The sequence below is a fragment of the Prionailurus bengalensis genome, chromosome E1 (assembly GCF_016509475.1).
Source record: "Prionailurus bengalensis isolate Pbe53 chromosome E1, Fcat_Pben_1.1_paternal_pri, whole genome shotgun sequence".
Classification (NCBI taxonomy): domain Eukaryota; kingdom Metazoa; phylum Chordata; class Mammalia; order Carnivora; family Felidae; genus Prionailurus; species Prionailurus bengalensis.
The window spans coordinates 25,832,944-25,860,882 of NC_057347.1; the positions used below are offsets into that span (position 1 = coordinate 25,832,944).

The 27,939-nt window shown below is 46.4% G+C and overlaps 1 protein-coding gene across 1 annotated transcript in view; it reads left to right on the top strand.

Moving 5' to 3' along the window:
* The window catches only part of BCAS3 (BCAS3 microtubule associated cell migration factor), a 629,762-nt gene that overhangs the window by 584,286 nt on the left and 17,537 nt on the right, over positions 1–27,939 (top strand). Inside the window, exon 26 of the mRNA XM_043582630.1 lies at positions 20,999–21,166. Coding sequence (XP_043438565.1) covers positions 20,999–21,166 — 168 coding nt within the window. The remainder of the gene's footprint in view (positions 1–20,998; positions 21,167–27,939) is intronic.

Genomic DNA, 27,939 nt, shown 5'->3' on the forward strand with positions numbered 1-27,939 from the left:
AACGAGGTGGGAGAGCATCATCAGGAAGAATAAAGTCAGGGAGATAGACAAATAGGAAGTTTCATGGTCAAGATGTGGGATTTCTTGCTTAAAATACTAGAAGAGGCAGTTGCAAGATCCAGGTGAGTGAGCTGCTGGAATGAAGGTGAAGTCATTGGCGTGTGAGGTCACTGAATTGTGAGGCCAGGAGTGTTGCTTTGGTCACACACCTGAGCATCACACTTTCTCAGCATTTGGCTGGAGCTGTTGTTGGGACAGTGACAGTGGTGTAGTGCCATAGTCCTCTTTGAATTCAAGGAATTGACTTAGAAGGTCCGCAGAGTCCAGTGAAAAGGACAAGGGGCACTGTTGTAAACAGTTCCTGGGAGTGTTGCGCTTCTCTCCTGATTGATAAAATAATTCCTTTGGAAAAGGTGATGTAATTCACAAAGAACACTTGTATTCCCTTGGAGAAGAAAGTACTTCCTTTTATTGCCAGCTCATTTCAGCATGATTGAAAAATCAGGGAGAAAACTTTTTTTTAAAGTTTAAGCCTGGAAGAAATAACACTGTAGGAGACATCTAAAACGCTGGCCCCAGGGTCCAGCTCCATGGCCTAGTGCAAAGTCTCTTTGTACCTCAGCGTCTTTGTGAAACAGAAGAACTTCACCAGGTCATGATGAGGACCAGCAGGCTGGTAGTACATGGAAATATTTCCTGTGCGCCAGACACTGTGCTGAGCACATTTGTTTCAGCCTTAATATTTTTTATTAGTCGCCTTTTAAAGAGATGTCCGTTGAAACAGGAGAGTTAACTAATTTGCCCAACATATGCAACTATTAAGTGACAGAATAAAAGCCCAAAAGCCTGAGCCTTTAGCCATCTCCTGTACTGCATGTTTAGGCTCTGTGAATACAAAAATTAGGGAAAACACTCACAGCACTAAGCTGAGAGGAAGACACGAGAACAGGTCGCCACAATCACATGTGCACCGCGTCAGAGGTTGCAGATTCTCTGGGGATGTAGCAGAGGGACCAGTCCCTCCCCAAGGGACTCTAGGAAGGCTTCATGAAGGAGCTCACGCACGGGTTGGGTCTTGAAGTGGCTGCAGGAGACAGCTTGTCGTGTCATTTGGTGCTGCTTCTCACGTTGGTCCGAAATATGCCAGCATGTTGTCTTCTGTGTGTGTGTCCTGTTTTGCCTGTTGGGCCTCAAAAAAAATAAAAATAAAAAATCGATTCCCTTTTCCATAAAATTGCACTTCAAATATTTGAGTACTGGAATCCCAGCTCTCTTAATCTCCAGGTTAGACAACCTCCGTTTCTTCCTTCCCTTCTTTCTTTCCTGCTAAGTGACAAGAACTGAGGCAATATGCTGTGCACTTAGAATACAGAGATTTAGAAAAAAAAAAAAAAGCAGCAGCAGATGCTGCCCTCCAGGAACTTACAGTCAAGTGAGCAGGGTCGACCAGGAAATACTTTATTGTTCTCCTTTGCACTCTGTCCCCTTTACCAAAATTCCCGGCACCCAATAAGTGTCTGTTGTTGAATTGCCTACACCAGGGTGCAATGAGGAAGGTAAGCCAGGATGCTGTGGGGGCCTTTTGGAAGACCTAAGTCAGACTGAGAAGACTGGTTAACTTTCCCAGCTGATCTAGGTTTTCAAGGATGAGTAGGACTTAGCTAGAGAAGAAGAGCATTCCAGGCAGAGGGAGACACAGATGCAGGGGCACAGGGGCAAAATTCAAGGTGGGGCATGGTGTGCGGGGAGTCTGGAGAGCTGGCCAGGACCTGATGAGAGACGGTGGTACTATGAAGATTGGGCTTTGTCCTGAGGATAGACGAGTAAAATGTTCAGATTTGCATTGCAGAAAAGGTTACTCTGGTGGCACTAAGAAGAATTAAATGAAGGGAAGCTATATTAAGGGACAGAAAGACCAATGTAAAGATTGTTGGAATAATCCCAATGGGAACCGATGAGGGCCTAAACTCAGTGGCTGCGGAGTAGGGGACAGATTGGAGAGGGCTTAGGAAGTAAAATCCATAGCACTTCCTGGGCAGTGGGCTGGAGGAAAGGGGGAAGTCTGGGTGGGCAGTCACTGAGAAGACAGTGCTGCCTTTCACTCGGGTAGAAAATAGAGAAGAAGTTTGAGAGAAGTAAGGCAGTGAATCTGTTTTGGACATACTGAGTTGGAGGTGCCTGTGGAGTGTATTTGGTGTGTGACGTGGATTTGGAGGCCAGGAGAGAACTGAGTCAGAAATGTAGTTACGGGAGGCAGCGTGTCAGTGGTAGTTGTAACTATTGGGAGTGGATGAGCTTGCCCAGGCAAAATGTACAGAGGAAGAAGAGAAGAGGGTCGAGGGTAGAACCCTTAGAAGCAGTACAATTTGAGGAGCAGAAGGAGCCAAGCTAGGCCCTGGGAGAGACTTGGGGGTGGTCAGAGAGGGAGAAGGAAAACCAAAGAAAGCTAAGGAAGGATGGGGAGTCATCAGCAATTTGCCAGTACAGTCGGCTTTTCTTTGTAGCATCTGAGTTGCCACAGGGGACAGTCCTGAGCTACCAGGATGGAGGGAGGGCAGTCACATGCTTTTGCCATAAGGCTGGATTTGAGGACCTGTTACTCTAGAGCAGTGGTTCCCCGAATTCCCAGGTAAAAATCGGACCCTATCCCAGGACCACTACATTGGATTCTCTTGGAGAAGGGCCTGAGAATCTGTTTATTCAGTAAGCACACTGGGTGATTCTTCTCATTAGGAAAATCTGGGAATGATGCTTTACACCAGAGGCTGTTCAGTAATAACCTGAGAGCATTGGAGCACTTTCCAGTGACACAAATCACACCCACCCTCCCACCCTACACACAGCCGGATTCCACCTCAGGTTCCAGAGAATCCCCGTAATTTGAGCCATTGTTTCTGTGGCATTCCTCAGATATGTGAAGACGGAAGTGCTACCCCACTACTCTAAAGGAGAGTTTCTGAGCAACTGTCTGAGTATTCGGGAAGCCAATCGAAATCCTGCATTTAGACAGATAATTGGTCCAGTGGTGCTTCTCTAAAGCATTTAGACTAGAGCACCCTCACTGCCCTCTGGTGTAGACAGTCTGATTGCCCACTCCATTTTATGGAATAATGGGCCTGAATGGGATCCAGCATTTAAAAAAAAAAAAAAAAAAAAAAAGCCTGGCACAAAAACAGACACATAGACCAATGGAATAGAATAGAAACTCCAGAACTAGACCCACAAACGTACGGCCAACTAATCTTTGACAAAGCAGGAAAGAACATCCAATGGAAAAAAGACAGCCTCTTTAACAAATGGTGCTGGGAGAACTGGACAGCAACATGCAGAAGGTTGAAACTAGACCACTTTCTCACACCATTCACAAAAATAAACCCAAAATGGATAAAGGACCTAAATGTGAGACAGGAAACCATCAAAACCTTAGAGGAGAAAGCAGGAAAAGACCTCTCTGACCTCAGCCGTAGCAATCTCTTACTTGACACATCCCCAAAGGCAAGGGAATTAAAAGCAAAAGTGAATTACTGGGACCTTATGAAGATAAAAAGCTTCTGCACAGCAAAGGAAACAACCAACAAAACTAAAAGGCAACCAACGGAATGGGAAAAGATATTCGCAAATGACATATCGGACAAAGGGCTAGTATCCAAAATCTATAAAGAGCTCACCAAACTCCACACCCGAAAAACAAATAACCCAGTGAAGAAATGGGCAGAAAACATGAATAGACACTTCTCTAAAGAAGACATCCGGATGGCCAACAGGCACATGAAAAGATGTTCAGCGTCGCTCCTTATCAGGGAAATACAAATCAAAACCACACTCAGGTATCACCTCACACCAGTCAGAGTGGCCAAAATGAACAAATCAGGAGACTCTAGATGCTGGAGAGGATGTGGAGAAACGGGAACCCTCTTGCACTGTTGGTGGGAATGCAAATTGGTGCAGCCGCTCTGGAAAGCAGTATGGAGGTTCCTCAGAAAATTAAAAATAGACCTCCCCTATGACCCAGCAATAGCACTGCTAGGAATTTATCCAAGGGATACAGGAGTACTGATGCACAGGGCCACTTGTACCCCAATGTTCATAGCAGCACTCTCAACAATAGCCAAATTATGGAAAGAGCCTAAATGTCCATCAACTGATGAATGGATAAAGAAATTGTGGTTTATATACACAATGGAATATTACGTGGCAATGAGAAAAAAATGAAATATGGCCTTTTGTAGCAACGTGGATGGAACTGGAGAGTGTGATGCTAAGTGAAATAAGCCATACAGAGAAAGACAGATACCATATGGTTTCACTCTTATGTGGATCCTGAGAAACTTAACAGAAACACATGGGGGAGGGGAAGGAAAAAAAAAAAAAAGAGGTTAGAATGGGAGAGAGCCAAAGCATAAGAGACTGTTAAAAACTGAGAACAAACTGAGGGTTGATGGGGGGTGGGAGGGAGGAGAGGGTGGGTGATGGGTATTGAGGAGGGCACCTTTTGGGATGAGCACTGGGTGTTGTATGGAAACCAATTTGTCAATAAATTTCATAAAAAAAAAAGCCCCCACCATATGTTAAAAAGCTATTAAAGAAGTTTGGAAGAGGCACCATCTGTAGACAAAGAAGACACTTGTAGGTTACTGCCCATGTAGGAGCTGGCTCTACTCGCTTATATGTTTGGGACCTAATACTGCCCACTGGCCCTCACAGTGAAGTTCATGAAATATGTTTAATACAACTATTCTCAGGATCAATTTTGAGAAGAAAGGCTTTGTCTCTACTGAAGGTATTTTATTAGACATAGAAGTGGTTCAGAGGGTCTGTGCCCCTTGTGTGAAATTGCAAATCTGTGAAATTCAAACATGGTCATTCATGAATAGTCAGGACAAGTAATCTTTCCTAAATGATTCATCTTGGGATATTATCTTTCCAGGATAAATAGAGATATTAATTGTATTTGCTTTAATATTGCAGGGAGAGGTACCTGCTGAGTAGAATACTAAGGAGTGTGGCTCTAAAAAGCATAGAGACCTCCTCTTTTTGGAGTTATTTTAGAATGAGAGATTTAAAGGGAGTGCTGCCTGGAGGGCAGGTGGCTGGGAGGTGCTTTCATGCACTCCTCTTCAGACCCTTGATACACACTTCAGATCAAAATATACTGAAGGTTTGTTCTTTCATTCATTCATTCAATAAACATTTATTAGGCACCTATTACATGGCAAGATCTGTGCTGCAGGCTCTTGGTTCTTGGATATCTCTGGGACACCAGAATAATAATTTCAGGGTGAGGTCCATTGACCCTGGAGGAGAGCAGTTAAATGTCTCGTGCAGTATTAATGCTCCAGTGAAAACACGATTGGTAACTTCACATTCCCATTTTAGAATCGAGCAGTGTGCTGAGCTGTGTGGACATTCCCCACCTCCAGAAGCCAGACAGCTTAGACATTATCCTTAAGTCTCAAAGGATCTAGAGGGAAGTAGTGAGAACACCAGCATAAAGCCATCTGGCTTCTAAGGGTAAAATCAATACTTTACATACTGATTACCATTATAGTCTCAAAGGCTCTATCACATACATTGTCATTTGAATCTTAGCATAATTTTGGGAATTATGAATAGCTAGTCATAATAATAACTAGCATTATTATTCCTCTTTTACAGTGCAGAGACCAAGGTTCCAGGAAGTGACTTGCACAAGGTCACACAGTACCGGAACTAGCACTTGGTTTCTCACTCTTAAGCAAGTGCTCTTTCTACCAACAGAGAGCTCAGTGACCTTACAACCACCTCATCTGTCCAAGAGATCTGCCCCACACCGCTATCTCACAATGGTTTTTAAAATAAGAAGAAGGTACTAAATGAAGAGAAGAGATAGCAGCTAGATTCAAAGAGTACAGGCAGCAGCTGCTGGGCAGGGGAGGAGGAGGACGGCTGGTTCACCCAGTAAACCAGGTGCCACCACCCATTTTGGATCTTGAGAGCAGGAGAGTCATTTCTGAAGATCATAGAGCTCTTATCCAGGCCTCATTATTTTATTTTATTTTTATTTTTTATAATTTTTTAATGTTTATTTTTGAGAGAGAGAGAGAGAGAGGGAGAGAGCATGCGCAGGGGAGGGTCAGAGAGAGAGGGAGACACAGAATCCAAAGCAGGCTCCAGGCTGTGAGCTGTCAGCACAGAGCCTGATGTGGGGCTCGAACTCACGAACTGTGAGATCATGACCTGAGCCGAAGTCGGATGCTTAACCGACTGATCCACCCAAGTGCCCCCAGGCCTCATTATTTTAAAGGGAGGCCCAGAAAGGGTTAATGACTTGCCCAGGAGAGTTTTGGTGAATTTGCAAGTTCATTTAGCTATTTGGTAGGTGTTTCTACAATAAATATACTTAGTTCTTACTTATTTACTTTTTTTTTTAACAGTCTGAGGGATGTAAGAAAGCTCTTCTAGTAGCTTTTCAACCCTAAAGGCATTTCTGAAACTCAAATGAAGCACAATGAGAAATTCTTTTGTTCAGCTGTTAGCCCTAACTCAAGGTTGGATGACAGGTCTGTGTCTGAGAGAGTAACAGGAGGTTTCCAGGCCCCTCCTAGGGGCCTCTTGGCGCCTTGGCTTTTTTCGCCTCTCTACTTATGGATGACTCCGATCTCTGGATCCATTATGAACCATAGGTCCAGAGATAAAAAGCTAGGTTTCTGCACGCATGCGCGTGCGCGTGCACACACACACACACACACACACACACACACACACACACACTCGTTCTAGGCTGCTCCTTGTATGAGTGTAGCAGAAACAAAATATGTGGCTTCCTCCTCATGGGAAAGATTGGCATTTCTCACACACTGGGACAGAGCAGAGGAGCTCTGCTGGCCCTTTTGAACTTGCTTCTCAGCCAGGGAAATGAATAACATCCTGATTGGCCTCAATGGACTAGAAGTGAGGGAAGGGAGGGGGAATCCTGGCCCCAGGCTCCCGCCAAGACCTAGGAATCGCTTTACTCACAGGCGCCAAACTTGGCACCCAGGGAGACCAGTGAGTGGAGGGGAAATCATAACCGGCTTAACACAGTTTATTTGGGCATTTTTCACACTTCCTAATGAAGTGGACATTTTATAAGGCCTGTGCAGTATCTCCTCCACAGGTAAGCAGGGGTTTCCCAGCCCTCTCCTAAAGGCAGTAAGGCCATGAGGGGAGAGGTGGGGGCAGTGGGGGGGGGGGAGCGGGGGGAGGGCTGGCTGAGCTGTGTCCAGCCCTGGGCAGCTATGCCAGGAGCCCCTGGGTGCCCCGCACTCCTGCTTGGCTCCTCCACAGTAGCAGGAGTTCTCAGCTTCCCTATTGGCTTTAATAGAGTGTTAACCCTAGGCCCTAGAACTTGTGTTAACACTTAACACAAGGCTGGAACTGAGGGGAGAGGCCAAGGGACTGGCAGCTGAGAGCAGTTTGAGGGTTGAATTTGTAGAGAGGGAGGAGGCAAGGAAAGGCCAACAGCAGTTGAATGTCAGTTGGATTAAGTGGACCCAGGACTGATTTGAGAGACCAAGGTTCTGTCTGTTCCTGCTTGTATAGCAGGCAACATCCCATCCTCTCCCTGGGCCTCAATTTCCTGATCTTTAAATGAGTAGATAGAACCAGGTATACTCTGGGCACTCGGGTGATGCAGTGGTTAAGCTCTGACTCTTGATTTCGGCTCAGGTTATGATCTCAGCACTCATGAGTTTGAGCCCCACGTCAGGCTCTACACTCTCGGTGCAGAGCCTGCTTGGGATTCTCTCTCTCTCTCTCTCTCTCTCTCTCTCTCTCTCTCTCCCTCTCTCCCTCTCTCTGTCTCTCTCAAAAATAAGTAAATAAACATTTTTTAAAAAGAAGAAGAAGAAGAACCAGATATACTCTGAGGAACCAGGGCAGAGTGAGGGGAGGGCAGCGTCAGCAGCCCTCTCCACCTTTAGTTACACACAGCTCCCTGGGGGTGTGATTTCAGTGCCCACTCTGCTTCCTGGGGCAGGGGCCTGCATTGCTCCCAGGCCTCCAGGTGATGCTGCTGTGCTGGCCAGTGGCTCACACTTTGAGTAGCAAAGGTGTAGCAGGACTGAGTTCTCCAAACTCCTCTCCGCCCCTCACTTAACTCCCTGCACTTACTTCCTCAGCTGTGAAACCAGGACTAGAGGTATCTAGTAGCTTTCCTCTCTAGGGGTACCTTCCTCTCTAAGCGTGTTGTGAGGATTAAGAGAGTAAAAGCACTTTGTAAAGGGTAAAGCAGAGGTGCAGTCTCAGGGATTATTGTCATTGTTAAGATTTCTTTTTTTTTTTTTTAATTTTTTTTTCAACGTTTATTTATTTTTGGGACAGAGAGAGACAGAGCATGAACGGGGGAGGGGCAGAGAGAGAGGGAGACACAGAATCGGAAACAGCTCCAGGCTCTGAGCCATCAGCCCAGAGCCCGACGCGGGGCTCAAACTCACGGACCGCGAGATCGTGACCTGGCTGAAGTCGGACGCCCAACCGACTGCGCCACCCAGGCGCCCCATGATTTCTGCACCTCATTGCTCCCCCTGTTTGCTCCTGCAGCTTCTCAACCTTTCCCTACATCCTCCCTGGTTTCCATGCCTGGGCTGATGAGTCAGTGTGACCAGCCAGGGCTGAACAAACACTTGGACATGTCAAGGCAGGAAATGACAATTCCCAGGCACCCCCACTGTTTCAGGTGTGGAACAAGCTATGGACACACCTTGTGCAATAAATTCAAATGATACCAAGCTGAACCCCCACCTCCACCCACACCCCCATGGGCTGTAAGACTGGAAACGAGGCCGAAAGTCAAGGAAGTCTCTGTAGGACAGGGGGCCTAAGCAAGCACTAGTTAGGTTTTCAGCAAGGTAAATCACCTGTCTACCCTGTGATCCAGTGTTGGCACCTGCCTCAGGCCACCATGATGGTATTTCTGTAGTGTCAGTTTGTTCACGGAGGACCTTCACCGATGGTTCCACAGCTCCCTTGTGAGGCAAGAAAGTAAGGTGACAGTCAACTATACTGCAATAAAAAGAGAAGAAACTAAGGTGACTGAGGCAAGTCATTTACTCAGCAGGAGCCTCAGTATCCTCATCTGTAAAATGGAATCAACAGTGTCTGTCCTGCTTATGGTACAAATTGCTATGATCCCACAATCAAAAGGAAACAATTATGTGAAAGTATGCACCGATTCTGAGAAACCATGTGAGATATTACTCTTCATGAGGGACCCTCCACCCCAGTGTACTCTACTGACCGCCTCTACATGAGGAACATCCCTGCCTTCCTGTTTGTACTCAGACAGTCCCCTTTACTGTGGAATGTCTTCCACCCACGTCAAACCACCACGACTGATGGAAACCGTCCCCAGCCACCCCAGCTCCAGTGGGTGTCCCCCGTTGTCCAAACAGTGCTGTTTCTCATCTTGCTCTTCTCAGGCCCCGAGGCCAAGTCTTTGCTGAACAGCTTTGTTGTAAGGGCCTGAAAAGTAGGGATCCTGTTATATAATATACCCCGTGTGAGAATGGTAGGCCAGGCACAAATCTTCATCCCAAGACCCCTGCGGCTGAAAATCTGGTTCAGGTTTGCCCCTTGGAGTGAGAGCTGATGAGTTTTGATGGCAGAGAGAAGCGGAAGGCTGACCACACACTACAAATGGCAATGCTTCATGCCCAAGCTGGGAGCATCATTTTAAAGCCCACATGGTTAGGTGACTACCGAAATAACAAAACCAAAACTTGGCACCGCATCAAACCAGTCAGCTCCAAGACCTGCAGGCACATCCAGGACACTCTTTCGGCACAGGGTGACTTCCTGTCTTCTTTCCCACAGTTACTGCCTTGGGGGCTTAGAGGAGCAAATGGCAGTTTGGAACCACTTTGCCCACTCTTCCCTCCCTGGCCTTTGAAATTCCTGAGGCCAGCAGGGGCCCAGGCCTGCAACGTTGGGTCTCCAGACATCTCAGCCAGCCCAGGAAGCAAAGAGGTCTCATCTGAGGAAATGCAGATCCTCAGGAAGGATCAAAAATAACCCAAAAGGACAAGCCATGCATGTCTGTGTGTATATTGAGTTTCACATCTGAAATCCAGTCGTGATAAATCTGATGATTTTGAAACATCTTCTTTAATTAATAAAAACAGGAGACTTCTTAGCCCCAGGTTCCAGACTTCAGAGTTCTCAGTTGAGAGCCTCAAATTTGGCTTATTTGTGGAGCATTGAAATCTCTGTTAAGACAAACACAGGATTTCGGTTGGGTTGTTTGTCCTGTCCCCTCCTCCCCCCCCCCCCCCCCCCCCCCGCCACTGCCTAACTGCAAGAACCACTTAAAAATCCTGGAATAGAAAGACTAAACTGAAAACCGCTTATTAGTACTGCAGCCATATTTTCAGAATGAAAATCCAGCCTGAATTTTAGTTGGGAAAGTATAGGCTTTGGACCTAGAATCCGAATCTTTTTTTTTTTTTTAATGTTCATTTTTGAGAGAGAGAGACAGAGTGAAAGTGGGGGAGGGGCAGAGAGAGAGGGAGACACAGAATCTGAAGCAGGTTCCAGGCTCTGAGCTGCCAGCGCAGAGCCTGACGTGGGACTTGAACCCACAAACTATGAGATCGTGACCTGAGCCGAAGTCGGACACTTAACTGACTGAGCCACCCAGGTGCCCCTAGAATCCAAATCTTAACCATACCCTTGACATTGTCCTCTTAAGCAAAATTTTACTTTTCTCTGCCACAGTTTCTTGATCTGTAAAATGGAAATGTTAGCACATTCTCATAGACCTGTTGGGGTAATTTCTGTGAGATAATGTCTTATAAAGTGACAATGCCTAGCACAAAATAGGTAACAAATGTTAGTTCTTTTGCCTTCCTTGCTCTCCGATCTGATCACAGAACTAATTATTTGGGAGCGGGACTGTTCTAGAAAACCCAGTGCTTACTTGTCCTGAGAGATACAGTTCCATGAAGTTTTTCCATTCAAGGAGATGTTAGGTTTCCAAGGATATAGTTTGTCTTGCGGTGTATTCTGAGCCTTGCCATAGGAGTCCTATAACAGAGTGCCGTGTGTACATTTTCTCTCTACCCTCAGAAGCAGGGCAGAGCGTCCTGCAGAGAATATTTTCATTGCAGTCTAGCTACAAAATGATCCTTCTCTTCCCACTTGGAAGGATAGAAATCTTGATTGTGTCTGTTTTAAAGCAGAGGGGGAAAGGATCTCTGAGATCCTGTCTGGGAAATGCCAGTGTCAGCCTGACTTGGAAAGCTATTCTGTCGGAGGCACCTCCAGGTCTGCTCTGAGTGTGGAGCCAGTTGAAATTCTCCTTAGTGGGCCCTTCAGTGATGACTGATCTCCTGGGCTCCCAGGCAAAAGTCAGGGGCCCTGTTCAATGACCTCCTAATGATGTGTGAGGGGCTCAGACATTCCTTGACAATCATGAAAGGGCGTCTCCTAGCAAGCTGTGTCCTGTTTATCAAAAGGTTGGGGGCTGGGATGACAGGGCCGGACAAAGATGACAGATAAAGGGACTCGATTTAAAAATGGACTCCTTCCAGAGTTGCTCTTCTGGTCCTTTCTGATCTGATGTATGAAATTTGTACAGAGGTAGAATTGTTTCTGTATTTTCACACACAAGTTGGTGCACATTCCTGACACGAACTTAAAGGAAGTATGTCAAGTGTACACAGGGATGAGTCAACATCACATTCAGCCAGTGATGGACACTGGGAGAGGAGTCAAATAAGGGCCATGGAGCTGCAGGCTCACCTGCCTCCAGCTGAGTCAAGTCCAAGTGCAGGGGAGGCGACTCAGCACTCAGGTCCTCCCCTCAAGTGCTCCTCATGGGGCTGCTGTCTGGGTCCCAGCACAGATGCTTTGGCACAGGGCATTTTTTTCTCTCTCTCAGCTTTTTCATGTTTATTTATTTGTTTTATACTGATTGCCAACATCACAGGAAATATATAGACAGGTATAATCTGTAACAGAAGGGTCCATGGTAACCCAACTACGACCATGATTAACACGTAGTCATAAATTTTCAAGAATGTTTGCCTATGTTTCCTTTACATTGCTCAGTAGTATGAACTCTATAATTTTGTTTGGCTTCTTTTATTAAATATGATATCTTAAAGAATTTCCCCTCTTATAAACATTATTTTTCATGACTACCTAATATTCTACTGCAAGAAGCAAGTATAATTTACTTAACAACTACCTTATTTTAAGGCTGTGTTAAGGTGGCAGTGAGCATCTTTATGCATGAAGGCATCTAATCATACCTAAGATGATCATCTTATCATCTTACCATATTGGCATCGTATTTAGTTGGGCTAGATTTCTGGAAGTGGAATCCCTGGATCAGTAATTGGGCATGTTTTTAAAAGTCTCTTAATACATATAGCCAAACTGTCCTTCAGGTAGTTTATAGCAGTAGTAGTCCCACCAGCAGCAGCCTATCTCATATTATCCTTACCTGTGTTGAGTATGATTCTATTCATTTATTAAAGAATTTAGGAGCTAAAACATCCTGTCCCTGCCTAGGGGTGTAGGGACATCACAAGGATGGAAAGGAACCAACCTCAGAGCTAAGAGGCCACCTGCCCTGCCCTCCTGGGCCCCCTGCAGACATCCTCAGAGAAGTGGGGGACATGCACCCACTTCTGTGCCATAAGTCCCCATCAAAGGCCTTTGCTGTGTGACCACACAGAACCACTCAGCTTTAATAATGGAGCTCCCATAGGGGCCTGGGTGACTTAGCTTGTTAAGCCTCCGACTTCAGCTTGGGTCAGAATCTCGTGGTCTGTGAATTTGAGCCCTGCATCAGGCTCTGTGTTGACAGCTCAGAGCCTGGAGCCTGCTTTGGATTCTGTGTCCCCCTCTCGGCCCCTCCCCTTCTCATGCTCGGTCTCTCTCGCTCTCAAAAATAAATAAACATAAAATAATAAATAAATAAATAAATAAATAAATAAATAAATAAATAAATAAAATGATGGAGCTCCCACACCAGTACCTCTCCTCTAGCTTCTTGTCTTCTGGCCTAGAGGTGTCCCCAGTCACTTTCTTCACTTTCTAAACCTTTCACCGAATCCCATGCCACTCCAGAGAGCTGCACACATAGTCCGAGGGTAGTCCTCTGTATTCTTGCGGCCCTGTGCAGTTTTACGAGGCACTCTTTCATGTACTATCTGATCAGATGCTCACGATAACCTAGAAGGCAAATATTCATTTCCCTGTTTTATACGTGTATTCCTTTCCTAGGGCTGCCGTACCAAATTACCATGGACCTGGTGACTTAAAACAACAGAATTTTATTCTCTCAGACTTCTAGAGGCCACAAGTTCAAAATTAAGGTGTCAGCAAGGTCACACTCCCTCCAAAGGTTCTAAAGGAGAATCCTTCTTTACCTCTTCCAGCTTCTGGTGGCTCCCAGTATTCCTCATCTTGTTACAGCAGAAGTCTGCTCTCTGCCTCTGTCTTCACATGGCCTTCTTCCCGTTCTTTGATCTCTCTCTCCTTTCTCTTGTAAGGATACCAGTCACTGCATTTAGAACTCACTGTAACTCTAGGATACTCTCATCTTCGATCCTTAATTATGTCCACAAAGACCCTATTTCTAAACAAGGTCATATTCTTATTTTGGGGGAAAATGCAATTCAACCCACTTTAGCTGGTAAAGAAACCAAGGTCCAAAGAGGCTAAATGACTTGCCCAAGGTCATACAGTGAAAAAACAGCAGGAAATGGCATTTGAACCCAGGTCTTCTGCTTACCATATGCCTTTAATTAAGAAAACAAACAAACAAAAAGACACATATGGTATGAATGCTTAATTATGTTTTCTGATTCCCAGAAGATGAAATGTGGTACCTTTTACTCTAGGATACATCAAACACCATTTCTCCAGTACTCTGTGTATGACTATTAATTACATTTGAAACCATTCGTGCTAACATAATGAACCCCTTATGTGGGGTCAGTCATTTATTGTCCATGTGGTAAGTGGGGAAGTTAAGACTAGAATAACCAGAAAAGTTCATGGGAGGAGTCTACTTGTAACCTAGATGTCTTGAGTTGTGATTTGTATTCTAATCTTTAACATAGGAGTTGTGATTGTACATTGCACTTGTGAAAGCAGTTGCTAAAACAACTACTCTGTTAAATTGCAAAGAAATCTTGGCATCTTATTTACTGTCGAACTCCTGTTCTCTGGCTTAGGACCCCTCGATATGTTGGTCACACAGGGCAGTCTAGTCATGGACCTATGATGAATGATGAATAATCCTTTCCCAGTAGTGGCCCCAAGGGCCTGTGAGAACAGATGTGCACAACATCATCACATCTGGAATGTCAGCATATCCTGGCTTGCCAACATTAGTGCAGGCATTTCTCTACTTTGCTGGTACCTTTCCTTTCTCTTGCTCAATTCACTTCTGAACTGGGGTAGCAGATCCTTTTTTTTTTTTTTAAGTTTTATATATTTAAGTAATCTCTAAACCTAACTTGGGCCTTGAATTCAATGACCCTGAGATCAAGAGTCATGTGCTCTTCCAACGGAGCCAACCAGGGGCCCCAGTGGAGTAGCAAATCCTTTAAAAATGGCCCAACCCTAAAATCCAAACCCCACAGCCAAATGGATGAATAGGGAACAAACATGGCACACTGTCACATTAGATAATCTTGAGTCATAAAAGACTTCAAGAGTCTGGGTCCCTTTGCTTTGTACCATGTCTGTGGGTATGGGATCATGGTTATCTTGGGAACCATCCTAAAGGATTGAGAGGTACAGACAGGGTCCTCATATTCTCTCATCTTCCTACAGTGAACCAATCTCTGTTGGTCAGAACCAACATAGTGCATACTGACATAGTGAAATATGCCAGTGGTCACATCCGGTAACCAAATAAAGCTAATGTCTTCAGCCTGTGCTTATACAGAACGAACAGGGGAGGAGCTCTCCCCCACAGCACCAGGCTCAAGTTCAGTTTAGCGAGCTAGTTCGGAGAACGGGCAAGGAAGTTCTCCAGTGGCTGCTTTCATCCCACCTGGATTCATTTCTTAGTTATTGCGGACATCATTATTGTCATGAGCTCTAACCTAGAAGGGCTTATGTCTTGAAGAGAATTGTTTAACGATGAGTTTTGTTCTTGCTACTTGGCCTCCCTGGTGGCTGGAAATCCGATCAACGGGCTCTCATCAAGATCCAGATCCTGGGCCGAACCTAATTGATGCAAAGGGAAGGCTGTGTCACAGTCTCCTGAATAGCTATGGTGTGATTAGACACTATCAGCTCAGAGGAACACCCCACCTCCCCCATACCTCCTCTTTCCCTCAAGCTTCGTTGCCCCTCAACAATGGTATACAAAAGACAGAGCACGTGTTCCCCTAGGCTCCCCAGGATCTGCAGGCTTACCAGCTGTCACAGCATGTCTTTAATGGGTTTGTGAAACCCAAGAACCTGACCCATTTCTCCTCTGGGGAACGAGTGTAACACAGGATGCCAAGCTGGGAAACAGAATTCGGGAAGCTCACCTGTATGAGCCTGGCTCTCTGTGCCATCCAAGGCACGTTGTTTGGTTCTTCCAATTCCCAGGGTCTCAAATCTAAAATAAATGCACAGAAATAAGCAGAGGGATATTGTGACATTGTTTTCTCCTCACTTATAAACTCCTTCCTAACTTATTTAGTTTTAGCCCCCTTTTCTACCTACCTCCATCCCATTCCTCCCAATCCTGGCCCTAGATGTTTAGGTTCTGAGATCCTACTCAAAGGGTATCGACTCCAAAGGGTGTTTCTCAGGTTGTCATAATCAGTTGATAAGCAAATGTATTTTGAGTAAGCATGATGCCCAAAGTCCTGTACTTACTACAGACTTACGGATTATGGAGGAATCCATGCCCTCGAGGAGCTTCTAAACTAGGCTGGAGAGCAGATCATGAGAATAATATAAGTCAGGATGGGAATGATACCACCTGGGATCCAAAGTGGGGCTTCAGAAGCATACAGAAACATAATCCCTTTACAGTGTTTTATGACATTGCTTACATAATTTCATGTGTGCAAACACATTTTTCAGGTAAGTTTATCGCTTTCATCAGCTTCACCAGAGAGGTAAAGGCCCTGTCATACAATCAGGCTTTATGAAACAACACCCATTATAACTTGGGTACTCACTCAAGGTTTCACGGAGCAGGTGAGACTTGAACTAAATCTTAGAAAATGCTCTGCAGAAAATAGCAGGCTGGGTGGCAGCCCTGAGGGGAGGGAGTCCCAGGAAGACTATTACATCGAAAGCCCGTGCCCTTAAGCTACCTCACCTCTCTCCCTCAGACTCAGTGAAAGATAAATCTGTAAAGTGGTGACAGTTGCTGCTTCCCAGAGTTTTGTGAAGGACCATGAACCTATTTTTTATTTTTATTTTTTGGCTCACTGTGTATCCTCATACCTCAGTACAATGCTTGACTCATAATCATAGTGGACACTAATCAATATTTGATGAACGTGTGAGTTAACTGAAATCATAAAAGTAAGGGGGCTTTGCAAACAGCAGAACATTGCTTCCGCAAAAGATCTTTGTTGCTAAGAATGTATATTTTGTGCTTTGAAAACGGCCTGCACTAAGTGTCCTTTCCCCTTGAAACTGACCCTTTCTCCCATAATGGGACTCAGAGGGCCCGCTCATCTGATGGAGTGTCTCTGGGCCAACCCGATGAATGATAGCGGTGCCGACAACACCGACAAGATGTGCGGTTGCCTGAGAGCGAGGAGGTGACCTCACTCTCTAAGGGCTTGGCCTCTTAACCCCAGCCCCTGCTGACACACACACACCTGCAGCTCTCTCTCCCCAAGACTGGGAGAATGCAGGAGCTCCTTTGCTGTCCTCATCTGCACTGGCCGGGGTGGAAGGAAGGACAAGGGAGGGGGCTCTACTGGGATTCCTTCCAGCACAATAAGCAGGACCACTGATTGTATCCTCTCTGTGAGTTCTCAGGACAGTAGAAATGGTCCAATGCTCCTTTGCTGGATGCTTTTTGTATCCCCAGCCTCCTACCAACAACATCGTAGTAATGCCCATGTTAAGAGAGAACATATTCGGGGCGCCTGGGTGGCTCGGTTGGTTGGGCATCCGACTTCGGCTCAGGTCATGATCTTGCGCTTCGTGAATTTGAGCCCCGCATCGGGCTCTGTGCTGACGGCTTGGAGCCTGGATCCTGCTTCGGATTCTGTGTCTCCTTCTCTCTCTGTCCCTCCCCTGCTCATGCTCTGTTTCTCTGTCTCTTAAAAATAAACATGAAAAAAATTTTTAAAAAAAAGAGAGAGAACATATTCTATCTTCTTTCACTGTTTTTTCCCTCCTGTGTACCATCCAACAGACAGGATAATTACCGTGAGGATCATCAGCATTAGCATGATACTCCAAGGAAGCTGGGTTGGTTGGGAGTGGGAAAGATTTTTGTTTTAAGTTTATTTATTTATTTTGAGAGAGAGAGAGAGAGCGAGCACAGCGGAGGGGCAGAGAAGGGGGAGAGATAATCTCAAGCAGGCTCCACATTGTCAGCGCAGAGCCTGACTCGGGGCTCAAGCTCACGAACCATAAGATCATGACCTGAGCCAAAATGAAGAGTTGGATGCTTAAACGACTGAGCACCCAGCAGTGGGAAAGATTTTTTTAAAGGTATTGGTTGAAGGTGACAAGAGTTCTCAGAACAAGTTAGAAAAGACGAGGTGATTTCTCCATATGCAGAAGCAGCTCAGGGAAGCAATGTGTAAACTGATAGAATGAACTCCCAGGGAAGAATCAGGGGCCTGTGTTCCGGATCTGTCACTTAGAGACTTCCAGCATGCCATTTAATCTCTCTGAGCATCCAGCTCCTCTCTCATAATTGGAGTAGTACCTGAACTGCCTCTCAGGATCATTGTGATAGTCAAAATTTATGATGATGCTTCCAGTGGTATAAAGTTGTACCTATTTGTTATTATTAACATATACATGAGCACACCCTTCCTGTGCAGAGCACTTACTATGTGCCAGGTGATTGTGCATTTATCTAATGGAATTCTCACAACAACCCTGTAGAATTGTATTGCTTTTCAATTTGTACGGATGAGGTTTCAGAGGATCAGAAGAAATGTGTTAGAGCCTACATTTAGGTCCAGATCTGTTTCCATTCTCCACCAGCGCATGATTCTTTCCTCCTGTGTGCTGTTGTTTTGTCCCTCAAACGCTACTGCTCCTCTGGCCTTTGCCATCTGTCACAGTCCAGGCCCACCCTCTTACCTGAACCTTTCTTGCTGTAATATCTTGCTGACTTATTTTGTTTTCTTCTCCTCTTGGCCCTGCTATATGCTTGGCCGCCCTGACCTCTAAGAGCAGCGTGTACGAACGCTGACTGAGTGCCTTTCTAAAGGCAGGCACGCTGCTCTTGGGAAGTGACAAAAGGAAAGGGCATTCCCCATTCCTGAGACAGGCTCTGAGACATGTCTGCCCATAAGAAAGCCACCCCCGCCCCAGCCCTGAGAGTACAAGGAGCAGGAGTGTCCATGTTTTATTATTAATTCCCTCAGCTGGAAATTACTAGGCGTACGTGTCCCAGGCAGAGTCTTTGGAGAAACAGTGATGCTGTAGCCCTTGCTGTTGTAGTTAAGAGCGGGGCAGCACTAGAGAGGAACACAGGCTCCTGGCAGGAACCTTGCTTCACCTTTCATTCCTTCAAGGCAGGGTTGTTAGTTCTCCTTCAGAGATGGGAAAAGGAGATAAAGGGACTGGCCTAACATGACTTTGTGAGCGGGGAGGGGAATCAAAATCTTAGCTTCTGTCATCAGTCCCTGTGTGTCTTTGGGGACTGGGCACCTTTAAGTTGTTGCTAATGCTGATCTGGTGTTGACTCTGGGCTTGGCACTGCCAAGGCATGACTGCACAGTTCAGGCCCTTGGAGGGCTGACACTCAGAGCACCCTACCCCCACTACCAGTGCCTGGCTCTCCAGATCCATCCTGACCCTACTTGATGGGGAGAGACGGTGGTACAGGGCAGCTCCCCATTCCTGGGTCCTACCTGACAAGCCGATTCCCAGCAACCCCGTCCCAAGGTGGGCCTCTTCTTGGGGAGATACATTTATAGATGTCTCCCATTCTCCCAGCACCAGAAATCTACCCAACAATTAGGCAAGAGATAAATCAAAGCCAAACTTGGCTGATGACATTCAGGAGCCAGTAGTGACCCTTGCCACACATATAAATCCCAGCCGGCTGGCCAAGGGCCTTTGTCTGGTCAGAAGAGCTCGGGATTATCTGGCCCTCTTTGCTGATGTATGGAGTCACCGGCTGTCGGAGTGTTTACTAACGGTTATCACCTCAATGCTTTGGCCATTATCAGAGGCAGGGCCGCCTGCCGGGGCCGGGGCTCGCACCCTCTCTATTACCACCTGTCATTGGTAGAGAGTGTGTGCTGACGCTGCCCAGTCCTGACCGCCTAGGAAAGATAGTTTCTGACGGCTGATCAAAGAGGAGAAGCAAGGCCTGATAAAAAGTGTGTGTTGTGCGTACTTTTAACTTTAGGAAACATTGGCATTTGCATTTTTTCCCCATCTTCCTGGTGCTGGCAGGAACCAAGCCCAATAAATGCAGTGGATTCAGTTACCTAATCACTGGGAAAATGGTATGTGCTTAAAGCAACAGAGCATGACGATAATCTCCTTCCAAGAGAGAGTAGATGAAATAAGCTTTCACAGAAGACTTGCTGTATAATAGAGTAGAATAACTTAAATTTCCACTTTGAAGTGATCGTGCATGTAAAATCTAATCTCAGCACCGAACAGAGCACCATGTACTTTTTGGAATTGGAGAGCAGCTTCAGATTAAGGAAAGATTTTTGCTGAAGATTCTATCACCCAACTGGCATCCCCCAAGTGGTGCCCCCGTTGTACATATGTCCTTGGGCAGCCAGGAGACTATATGCAGTAGAATAGAATGAGTTCTGGATTGAGGCATCAGGTGATCTAAGTCCTTGAACCAAGTGTGTCACAAACTTGCTGTTGGATCTTGGGCCATTACTTCTCTGATTCTCAAATGTCAAATGAGGAGATTGTGCATAAGTTATAGAATATAGTGGTTTAGAAAGCTTTAAAAATTTTTTTAAGCTATGTAACCCCTCTTTAAAATGAACTGTGGTGGGGGATGCATGGGGGGCTCAGTCAGTTGAGCATCCGACTTTGGCTCAGGTCATAATCTCGCAGTTCATGGGTTTGAGCCCCACGTCATGCTCTTTGCTGTCAGCCTGTCAACACAGAGCCTGCTTCAGATCCTCTGTCCCCCTCTCCCCTCCTCCTCCCCCACTCATGGACTCTCTCTCTCTCTCTCTCTCTCTCAAAAATAAACATTTAAAAAAAAATGAACTGTAAAGGGAAGCCCTATTATGTCAAAGAAAAGTAGAGGTGTTGTGGTTGAACTTGGCAAGGGGGTTCTCTGCCCTTGACCTGTCTCTGAAGCAGTCCCTGAAGACTTCAGAGGACCCCTGTAGCCCCTAAGGAAACACTTTTTCAAAAACTTTTAATGTTTTTATTTATTTTTGAGAAAGAGAGAGAGAGACAGAACGCGAGTGGGGGAGGCAGAGAGAGAGGGAAACACAGAATCTGAAAACAGGCTCCAGGCTCTGAGCTGTCAGCACAGAGCTGGACACAGAGCTCAAACTCAAGAACCACAAGATCATGACTTGAGCCAAAGTCGACTCTTAACTAACTGAGCCACCCAGGGGTCCCCCTAAGGGAACATTTTAAAAACCACTAGCCCAGTGATGTGAAGGTCTTTTTCTGAATGTCTACACTCTCTGATCCACTGGCATGAGCTGCCTCATTCTGCCCTACACATGTTTCATGGTGTTCTCTCCTCCATCCAGCTTGTAGAGGAGCTGAAATGGGCTCTGGGTGGGGAGGGGAGCTGGTGGTGGGCAGCCAGAAGAACAGTCCGCTCTCTGAAAGCACGAACTCAATGTCAGATGTCCCATGTGTGCCACAGGTACCTTTGACCGGAGCGTGACCCTGCTAGAGGTGTGTGGGAGCTGGCCTGAGGGCTTCGGGCTACGGCACATGTCCTCCATGGAGCATACAGAGGAAGGCCTGCGGGAGCGGCTCGCCGATGCCATGGCAGAGTCGCCAAGCCGGGACGTTGTGGGATCTGGAACAGGTAAAGGTGGCCTCACACTTCCAGCCTGACTTGGGCGTGACTTGCACATGTTGGTGTAGACCTTCTCTGGCAAGAGAGGGTATGTGTTTGTTTTAACCATGTGTTTCTTTAGTTAGCACTCTGATTGCCATTGTTTTCGAAGCTTCTGGTATCAGGAAAGCCTTGTGTAAAGGAGTTCCCAGTGGAACTGACCCCTCCTACATGGAAGAATACCTAAAACATGATGTCATGAACACAACTGTATTATGTGTGGCTCCCCGAAGGACATCTTCTCCAGGGGAAGGGACAACCATGGAGTCCCCAAGTTTTCAGCAGCCCTAAGACACTGAGTGTGAAGGTAGGACACCTTCTGTCATGCCTGAGGCTTCATAGATTAGCAAGTATCAGGGGGGCCTGCTGACCTGGAGAGAGCAAACATGAAGTAGGCAAGGCTGGTTTAAGCTCCCAGACTGCTTCTTCTTATGCTGCCTTTGGCCTCACACTCTTGCCTGTGACAGGGCCCAGGAGCTGGGGCCCAGGGCAGCTTCTCACACCAGAGAGCAGTCAGAAGAGCATCTTTCGAAGATGGGTGAGCCCTGTCCCAGCAGCAGGCATACACGTGCACACACCCACACGTGTGCACGCACACACGTATACAACATGCAGTTAGGAAAGACCACAGTTCTTCCATCTCCACACAATTACAATACAGCCTGCCTCTCCTTTTTTCCAAAGCGCCTCCTCATTCTAGATATCAGTGCTGCTAATGCCTGCTCCAGCCCACGTTTAGGCCCAAGAGAAAGACTGCACAACAGGCCTCTTCCCCACTCCCTGAGGTCAACAGGAACTTCCTACTGGGTCACGCAGATCCTGGCTGTGGGCCCTCCTGCTCTTGCTTGCCCGAGGCCTCTCAAGACTGTTACTCTTGACCGCCAACGTTTCCGCCCCTGCTCCACATGCCTACCTGGAAAGAGGATCCCAGCCAGGAGAAACTTACAACCGTGGGACAGGAATCAGAGTCAAAGCATTTTTGGCAGGTCTTGAAATGCCTGACGTCATCACACTTCTTCTCACTTCCATGCGGCTCCTCCCTCTCCCTCAGATAGTTGGCAGTTGAGCCTTTCCCTCTCTTCTTCCCTCCCATTCAGTTCTCCTGCTCCTGCATGGAGAGGAGAGAGACCAAAGCACTCCCATCTCCACCTGCACAGCACCAGCTCTGGGCCTGCCCACGGTTCTTGTGCACTGACTGGCAAATGCACAGAGTGGAGGCACGAAGGGGAGAGAAGGTCTTTGTCTGGAGATAGAGAAGTACCTTACCAGGCTGTAGGAGACAGCTGTCTCTGAGGGCCAGCCCCCTTCCACATCCACTTCTTCCCTGGAAAGAGAGGAGGTGTGGATCTCGGAAGTGGCAACAAGCCATGTCCCATTCCGTCGCGCACACGCATGCACACACGTGTGCGCACCAGCACTCCACCCCGACATCCAGCCCTCCGGTTTGTGGATAGCAGCCCGTTGTGCCATTGTTCTACCTGCATCTGGAGGTGAGGCACGGCTGTGCCATCTGCGGGGGCTCCGACCCCTTTTTCCTTGGAAGCCGGTGAAAGGGAGGAGGGCTTTTCCCTTTCCGAACCTCCTTGTAGCACCACCTTCCCTCCTGCCAGCCCCTGCTATGTAAACCAGGGCCTGGCGTCACCAGACTCACTCCCTGGGAGCCACCCTTGCAGGGAGCAGCTCCAGGGCAGCCCTCCTCAGACACGGCTTGGGGCCCCTCAGCACCAGCCAGCCAGCAGTTTTAAAGGTGCGTTCGGCCAGAGCTGGGGAACTTCAGCCTGGCACAAACAGTAACCTGAACAAAATTGGCAGCAATTCATCTGCCAGACAGCTGAGGGATTCAGGAGAGTCTTGTAGCCTTAAGCAGGTTTGTGAAATAAAAAAAAAAAAAAAAAAAAAAAAAAGGAAGAAAAGAAACGAGAGAGGAAATTAAAACTGCATGACCCACCGGTCAGAAAATAGGAGATGCCCTTTTTGGGCAGAGGGATTTCATTTTCCTCCCCAAACCATCACCAAAAGAGATTCATTTGGTTTTCTTTGATCATATTAAATGTATCAATTTTTTTTAATCTGCCTCTATTTTAACGGTCAATAAGCAAAGCAGATATTATGGAAATTAGCTTGTTTCCCCCTGTCTTTGCCGAGAATCACTTTTCACATTTTGCAACTCCAGATGAAGTATCACCTTGGTGGTTGAGCCCAGGGCCTTGGAAGGGCAGCCCAGCACACCCAGAAAGAGCCTAGGAAGTACAGTGTGACAGGGGAGAATTTCCAACAAGCCACCCTTTGCCATAGCAGCCTTTCCCTCTCTCTTTTCCCACAATCTTGCTTCTCTCAGTGGCTCATCGGATATACAGATAAGGTGACATTAAGTATTTGCCTGTGTTAGGTACTCTGAGGCACCCGAGATGATCAGTCCTGTAAAGCCTTCCAGCAGGCACTTTGTGTAGTATAGCAACCACGACCGATGGCCTCTTTATCAAGGTATGAATGGAACATGCCCTGTGACCCCCAGCACCGAAACCCATCCTATAGCATGCCTATTATACAGGCTTAGCTAGTGATCTGCTGGGAATTGTTTCACAACCAGTCCTCCAAAGGGAAGCAGGAAAGCCCCGCTTTGTAGCATTTGAACATTTCTGTAGCATAAAAACTCACATTAGGGCCAATTTCACACTATCAACATGGTGTCAGTAGGCTAGCTGAATTCCTGAACGTGTAACAGTCAGCTGGCTCCAGCACCCCACTGGCAAGCTGTACCGTGGGCAAATTAATTGTCCCCAAAAGTAAAGCAAAACCTTTTAAAGCCTTCCTGTTCAAAGAGTGGTCTTCGAACCACCTATACCTGGGGAGCTAGTTAGAAATGCGTAGACTCAGGCTCCACCCAGACCTGCTGAGTCAACACCTGCATTTTAAACAAGAGCTCTATGCATGTTTGAGAAGGTCTGTTTTAAAACATGGATAACCTATGAGGCAGGTGTTAGTTCTGTCCTCCATGAGGGCTGCTGACCAATTAGTCTAATTAGGTCAGACCTGTGATCTGCAAATCCGCCCTAAAATAACTGGCTGAGTTGCTGTCTTGCAATATCATCACACCCCTTGTCCCTATAACCCTTCCATTGTCCCCATTCAGCAAAACTCCAAATCAAGGTCAGTCCAACTCCGCTCTTACCCTTACGTTGCTGAAGAAGAATCACAGATTGTTCAGATTAGCACCTCTACAAATTTCTGGCTCCTACTCTCCAGTGAGCCATGGGAGGCCTTCTCTGTTTTTCTAGTGCTCCTCCTCTTATTCTCAGTTGGTGCTCATCTTTTGCGGCAGAAACCAGCACCTAGAACAGTGTCTGGCATACAGTAGACATGCAGTAACTATTTACCGAATGAATGAATTCTACATTCAACCTAGATGTTAGCAGTTCTGCTGCTGTGGCTTCTGGCCTGGTTTCATTCTCCTGACAACGCCACAGATTTCTGGTTCCTCTAAGAGTTTGTTCTATTTTTTATATTTTCCCTCCATTTTTACTGTTTATTTCATACAGTGCATAAGATCAGTCCATCATTTTTTTATGTTTATTATTTTTGAGAGAGAGAGAGAGAGAGAGAGAGAGCATGAGTGGGGGAGGGGCAGAGAGAGAGGGAGACATAGAATCTGAAGCAGGAGCCAGGCTCTGAGCTGTCAGCATAGAGCCCGATGCAGGGCTTGAACTCATAAACTGCAAGATCATGACCTGAGCTGAAGTTGGATGTTCAACCAACTGAGCCACCCTGGTGCTCCTCAGTCCATCTTTTTTTTTTTTTAATGTTTATTTATTTTTGAGAAAGAGACAGAGCATGAGCTGGGGAGGGGCAGAGAGAGAGAGAGAGGGAGACACAGAATCTGAAGCAGGCTACAGGCTCTGAGCTGTCAGCACAGAGCCCAACTCAGGACTCAAACCCATGAGCCATGAGATCATGACCTGAGCCGAAGTCGGATGCTCAATCAACTGAGTCACCCAGGTGCCCACCTCAGTCCATCATTTTGAAATCAGTCTCTTTCCTTCTGCATGGATAGTATTTCAGACTCCCCCATTCTCAACTCTCTTAGCCCCACCATCTTGTCTCTCACTCTCAGTGAGAAAATAGTGGTCATTGTTCAAGAAATATCTTGACTTAAAAAAAAAAAGAAGAAGAAGGGAAGGGAGGGAGGGAAGAATCTCTTGCTTTCATGCACCCAGACCCTAACCATACTGTGACCACCTCATGCTCCCCCTGCCTGCAGAATTGCCCAACCACAACAGCTATTCTCCCTACAGTCACCACTGGTCACCACTTTACCTCAACACTGGCCTGGGAGCCTGGCCCTGCGATCTTGAGAGGCTTTCCTGTGGCTCCTGTTCCACCACACTCTCCCAGTTTTACTTCTGCCTCTGACCACTTCTCAGTCCCCTTTCTGGGTTTTCCTTCTCTGTTGGCCTTAAGTTATTTCTCAAGGCACTACCTTGGCCCTCTTCCCTCTCCCTCACTCAGTACAAGGCAGTCTCCTCTGCTTCTGGGGCCTCAGATGCTATCCACAAACTGTCTCCAAATAATCTCCAAGTTGGCTTTCTCTCTTGAACTCCAGAACCATTTATCCAGCCACCTACTGACATTTCCACATGTCTAATTCCTGAACTCCTCTCCCCCAGCCCTGTCCTTCTCCAGGACCACCCCATATCACTGCATACAAAGCCCTTCATGACCAGCCACTGCCCTCTCTCCAGACCCCTCTCCTGTTGCTCTGTGCAAGCTCCAGCCAAGCTGGACTCCCTGGAGGGTCCCGAAGCACACATGCTCTCTCTGCCTGCCAGGCCCTTGCACATACTTCTCCTCCTGCCCGGAATGCTGTCTCCCACATCCCCTCCTCTCTCTATCACCCCCCCTCAAAATGACCTGACTAATTCCTGCTTAGCAGACATTCCTTTCAATATTGCCTTTTCTAGAAAAATAGAATTTTTAAAATAAGCATAACATGTACGTACTCCAATTGTTTTTAGTCTAGGTAGATCTAACTTAATACCAAAAAAATCTTAATAAACACCTGGATACATATTAAGTGAATTTTCTCTTTAGACTTTAACTCTTTCCATCTTTAGCTAAACCTTGTCTTTCTTCTTTGCTCTCTCCCACGTCCAATAGCAAAAGCCCCAGGCCTCATTCACAAGTCCTGATCAGCTTGACACGTCTCTGTTTGCAGGCAGCCTCCTTTTGCTGCTGTTGACCCTCAAGAGCTCACTAAGTCAGCTCTCAAGGTCAAGAGGGACTGTCTCTTCCCCCTGACTGTGGCTTCCTGCAGTCCTAGGAACACTGTTTCACTCTCCTATACTATCACAGCACTAAAGGTAGGAAGGAGGCTCCATCTCTTTCTGTCTACTGTGTCTTCAGTGAATTCTGTTCTAGTCCAGAAACAGTTACTCTAGAGGATCACACTGTGGGCTCAGTCTTTGCCTCTTACCTTCTGTACATACATTTACTTTCTTACCAAACATGCAAAGCTTTCACAAAACAATATTATAAGCAATGCATTCTAGTACTTTCTATTTTCTTTTTTTTTTTTTAAGAATGTGGTCATGACCTACTAAACGGACTTCACAATACATCAATGAATTTCCATCTATAGCTTGGAAGCCAATGCGCTAGTATATTCTGCCAAATCCTCTGAGTTCTCCTATATGTATATTAATTACTCAGCAGAAAAGGCTCTAGGATTATTTTCAGCAAAAGCTCTTCCAAAGATTTGTTAGAAATTACTTTTACTTATTTAAAGGGCTTTGCCTTTTTTTCCTTCTTACATGAAAAGCACATTTTGAACATTGTACACAGTTGTTGTTTTTTTTAACTTTTATTTATTTTTGAGACAGAGAGAGACAGAGCATGAACAGGGGAGGGGCAGAGAGAGAGGGAGACACAGAATCTGAAGTGGGCCCCAGGCTCTGAGCTGTCAGCACAGAGTCCGACACGGGGCTCGAACTCACGGACCGTGAGATCATGACCTGAGCCGAAGTCGGACGCTTAACCGACTGAGCCACCCAGGCGCCCCTGTACACAGTTTTCAAATGGTCAGAAGAAAGTTTCAGTAAGTTAATCAACAAATACCTGATGATCACCTATGTTTTACAAAAGAGGAACTAAGAGCACTGTGTGTGTGTGTGTATGTGTGTGTGTGTGTGTGTGTGTGTGTATACACATGTGTGCACATGTGCACCCTCATGCTAATAACCATCTTTCATTTCAGGACTATAGAAATTAATGTAAATAATTAATGTTAGCCATTGTTAATGGAGTTGACCGGTTATGTACCCCGAAACAAATAACCCAAAGCATTGGCCCTTCTATCCTTCCTCTAAGATTAGCTTTTCCAATGGGTCTTGAAACTCCTGCTCGCCCCACTGCTGACAGCTGAGAACATTTTCATGCTAAGGCTGCATTTCCAGTAGGGGCCCTATTAGCCCTGTCCCATCTCAGGGTGCCACATGATCAGGGTGCCATCGGCAGACCACAATTGCGGGCATGGGGCAGTGAATTACTTCTGTTATCTTTTAGACGCTCCTACTCTCAGGCAAGTACTTTCATCCAGGTAACTTAGCCAGTTGCTTAGGTCCTTTCCTTTGCTTTACCTAATTGGGCCCTGGAATTTTTCTCCCGTTACAGTACATTTACAAAATGCTTCTTGTGTCTCTCTCAACGACCTCCTCGGTGGGCCTGCACCTTCTTCCATGGTTGCAGTG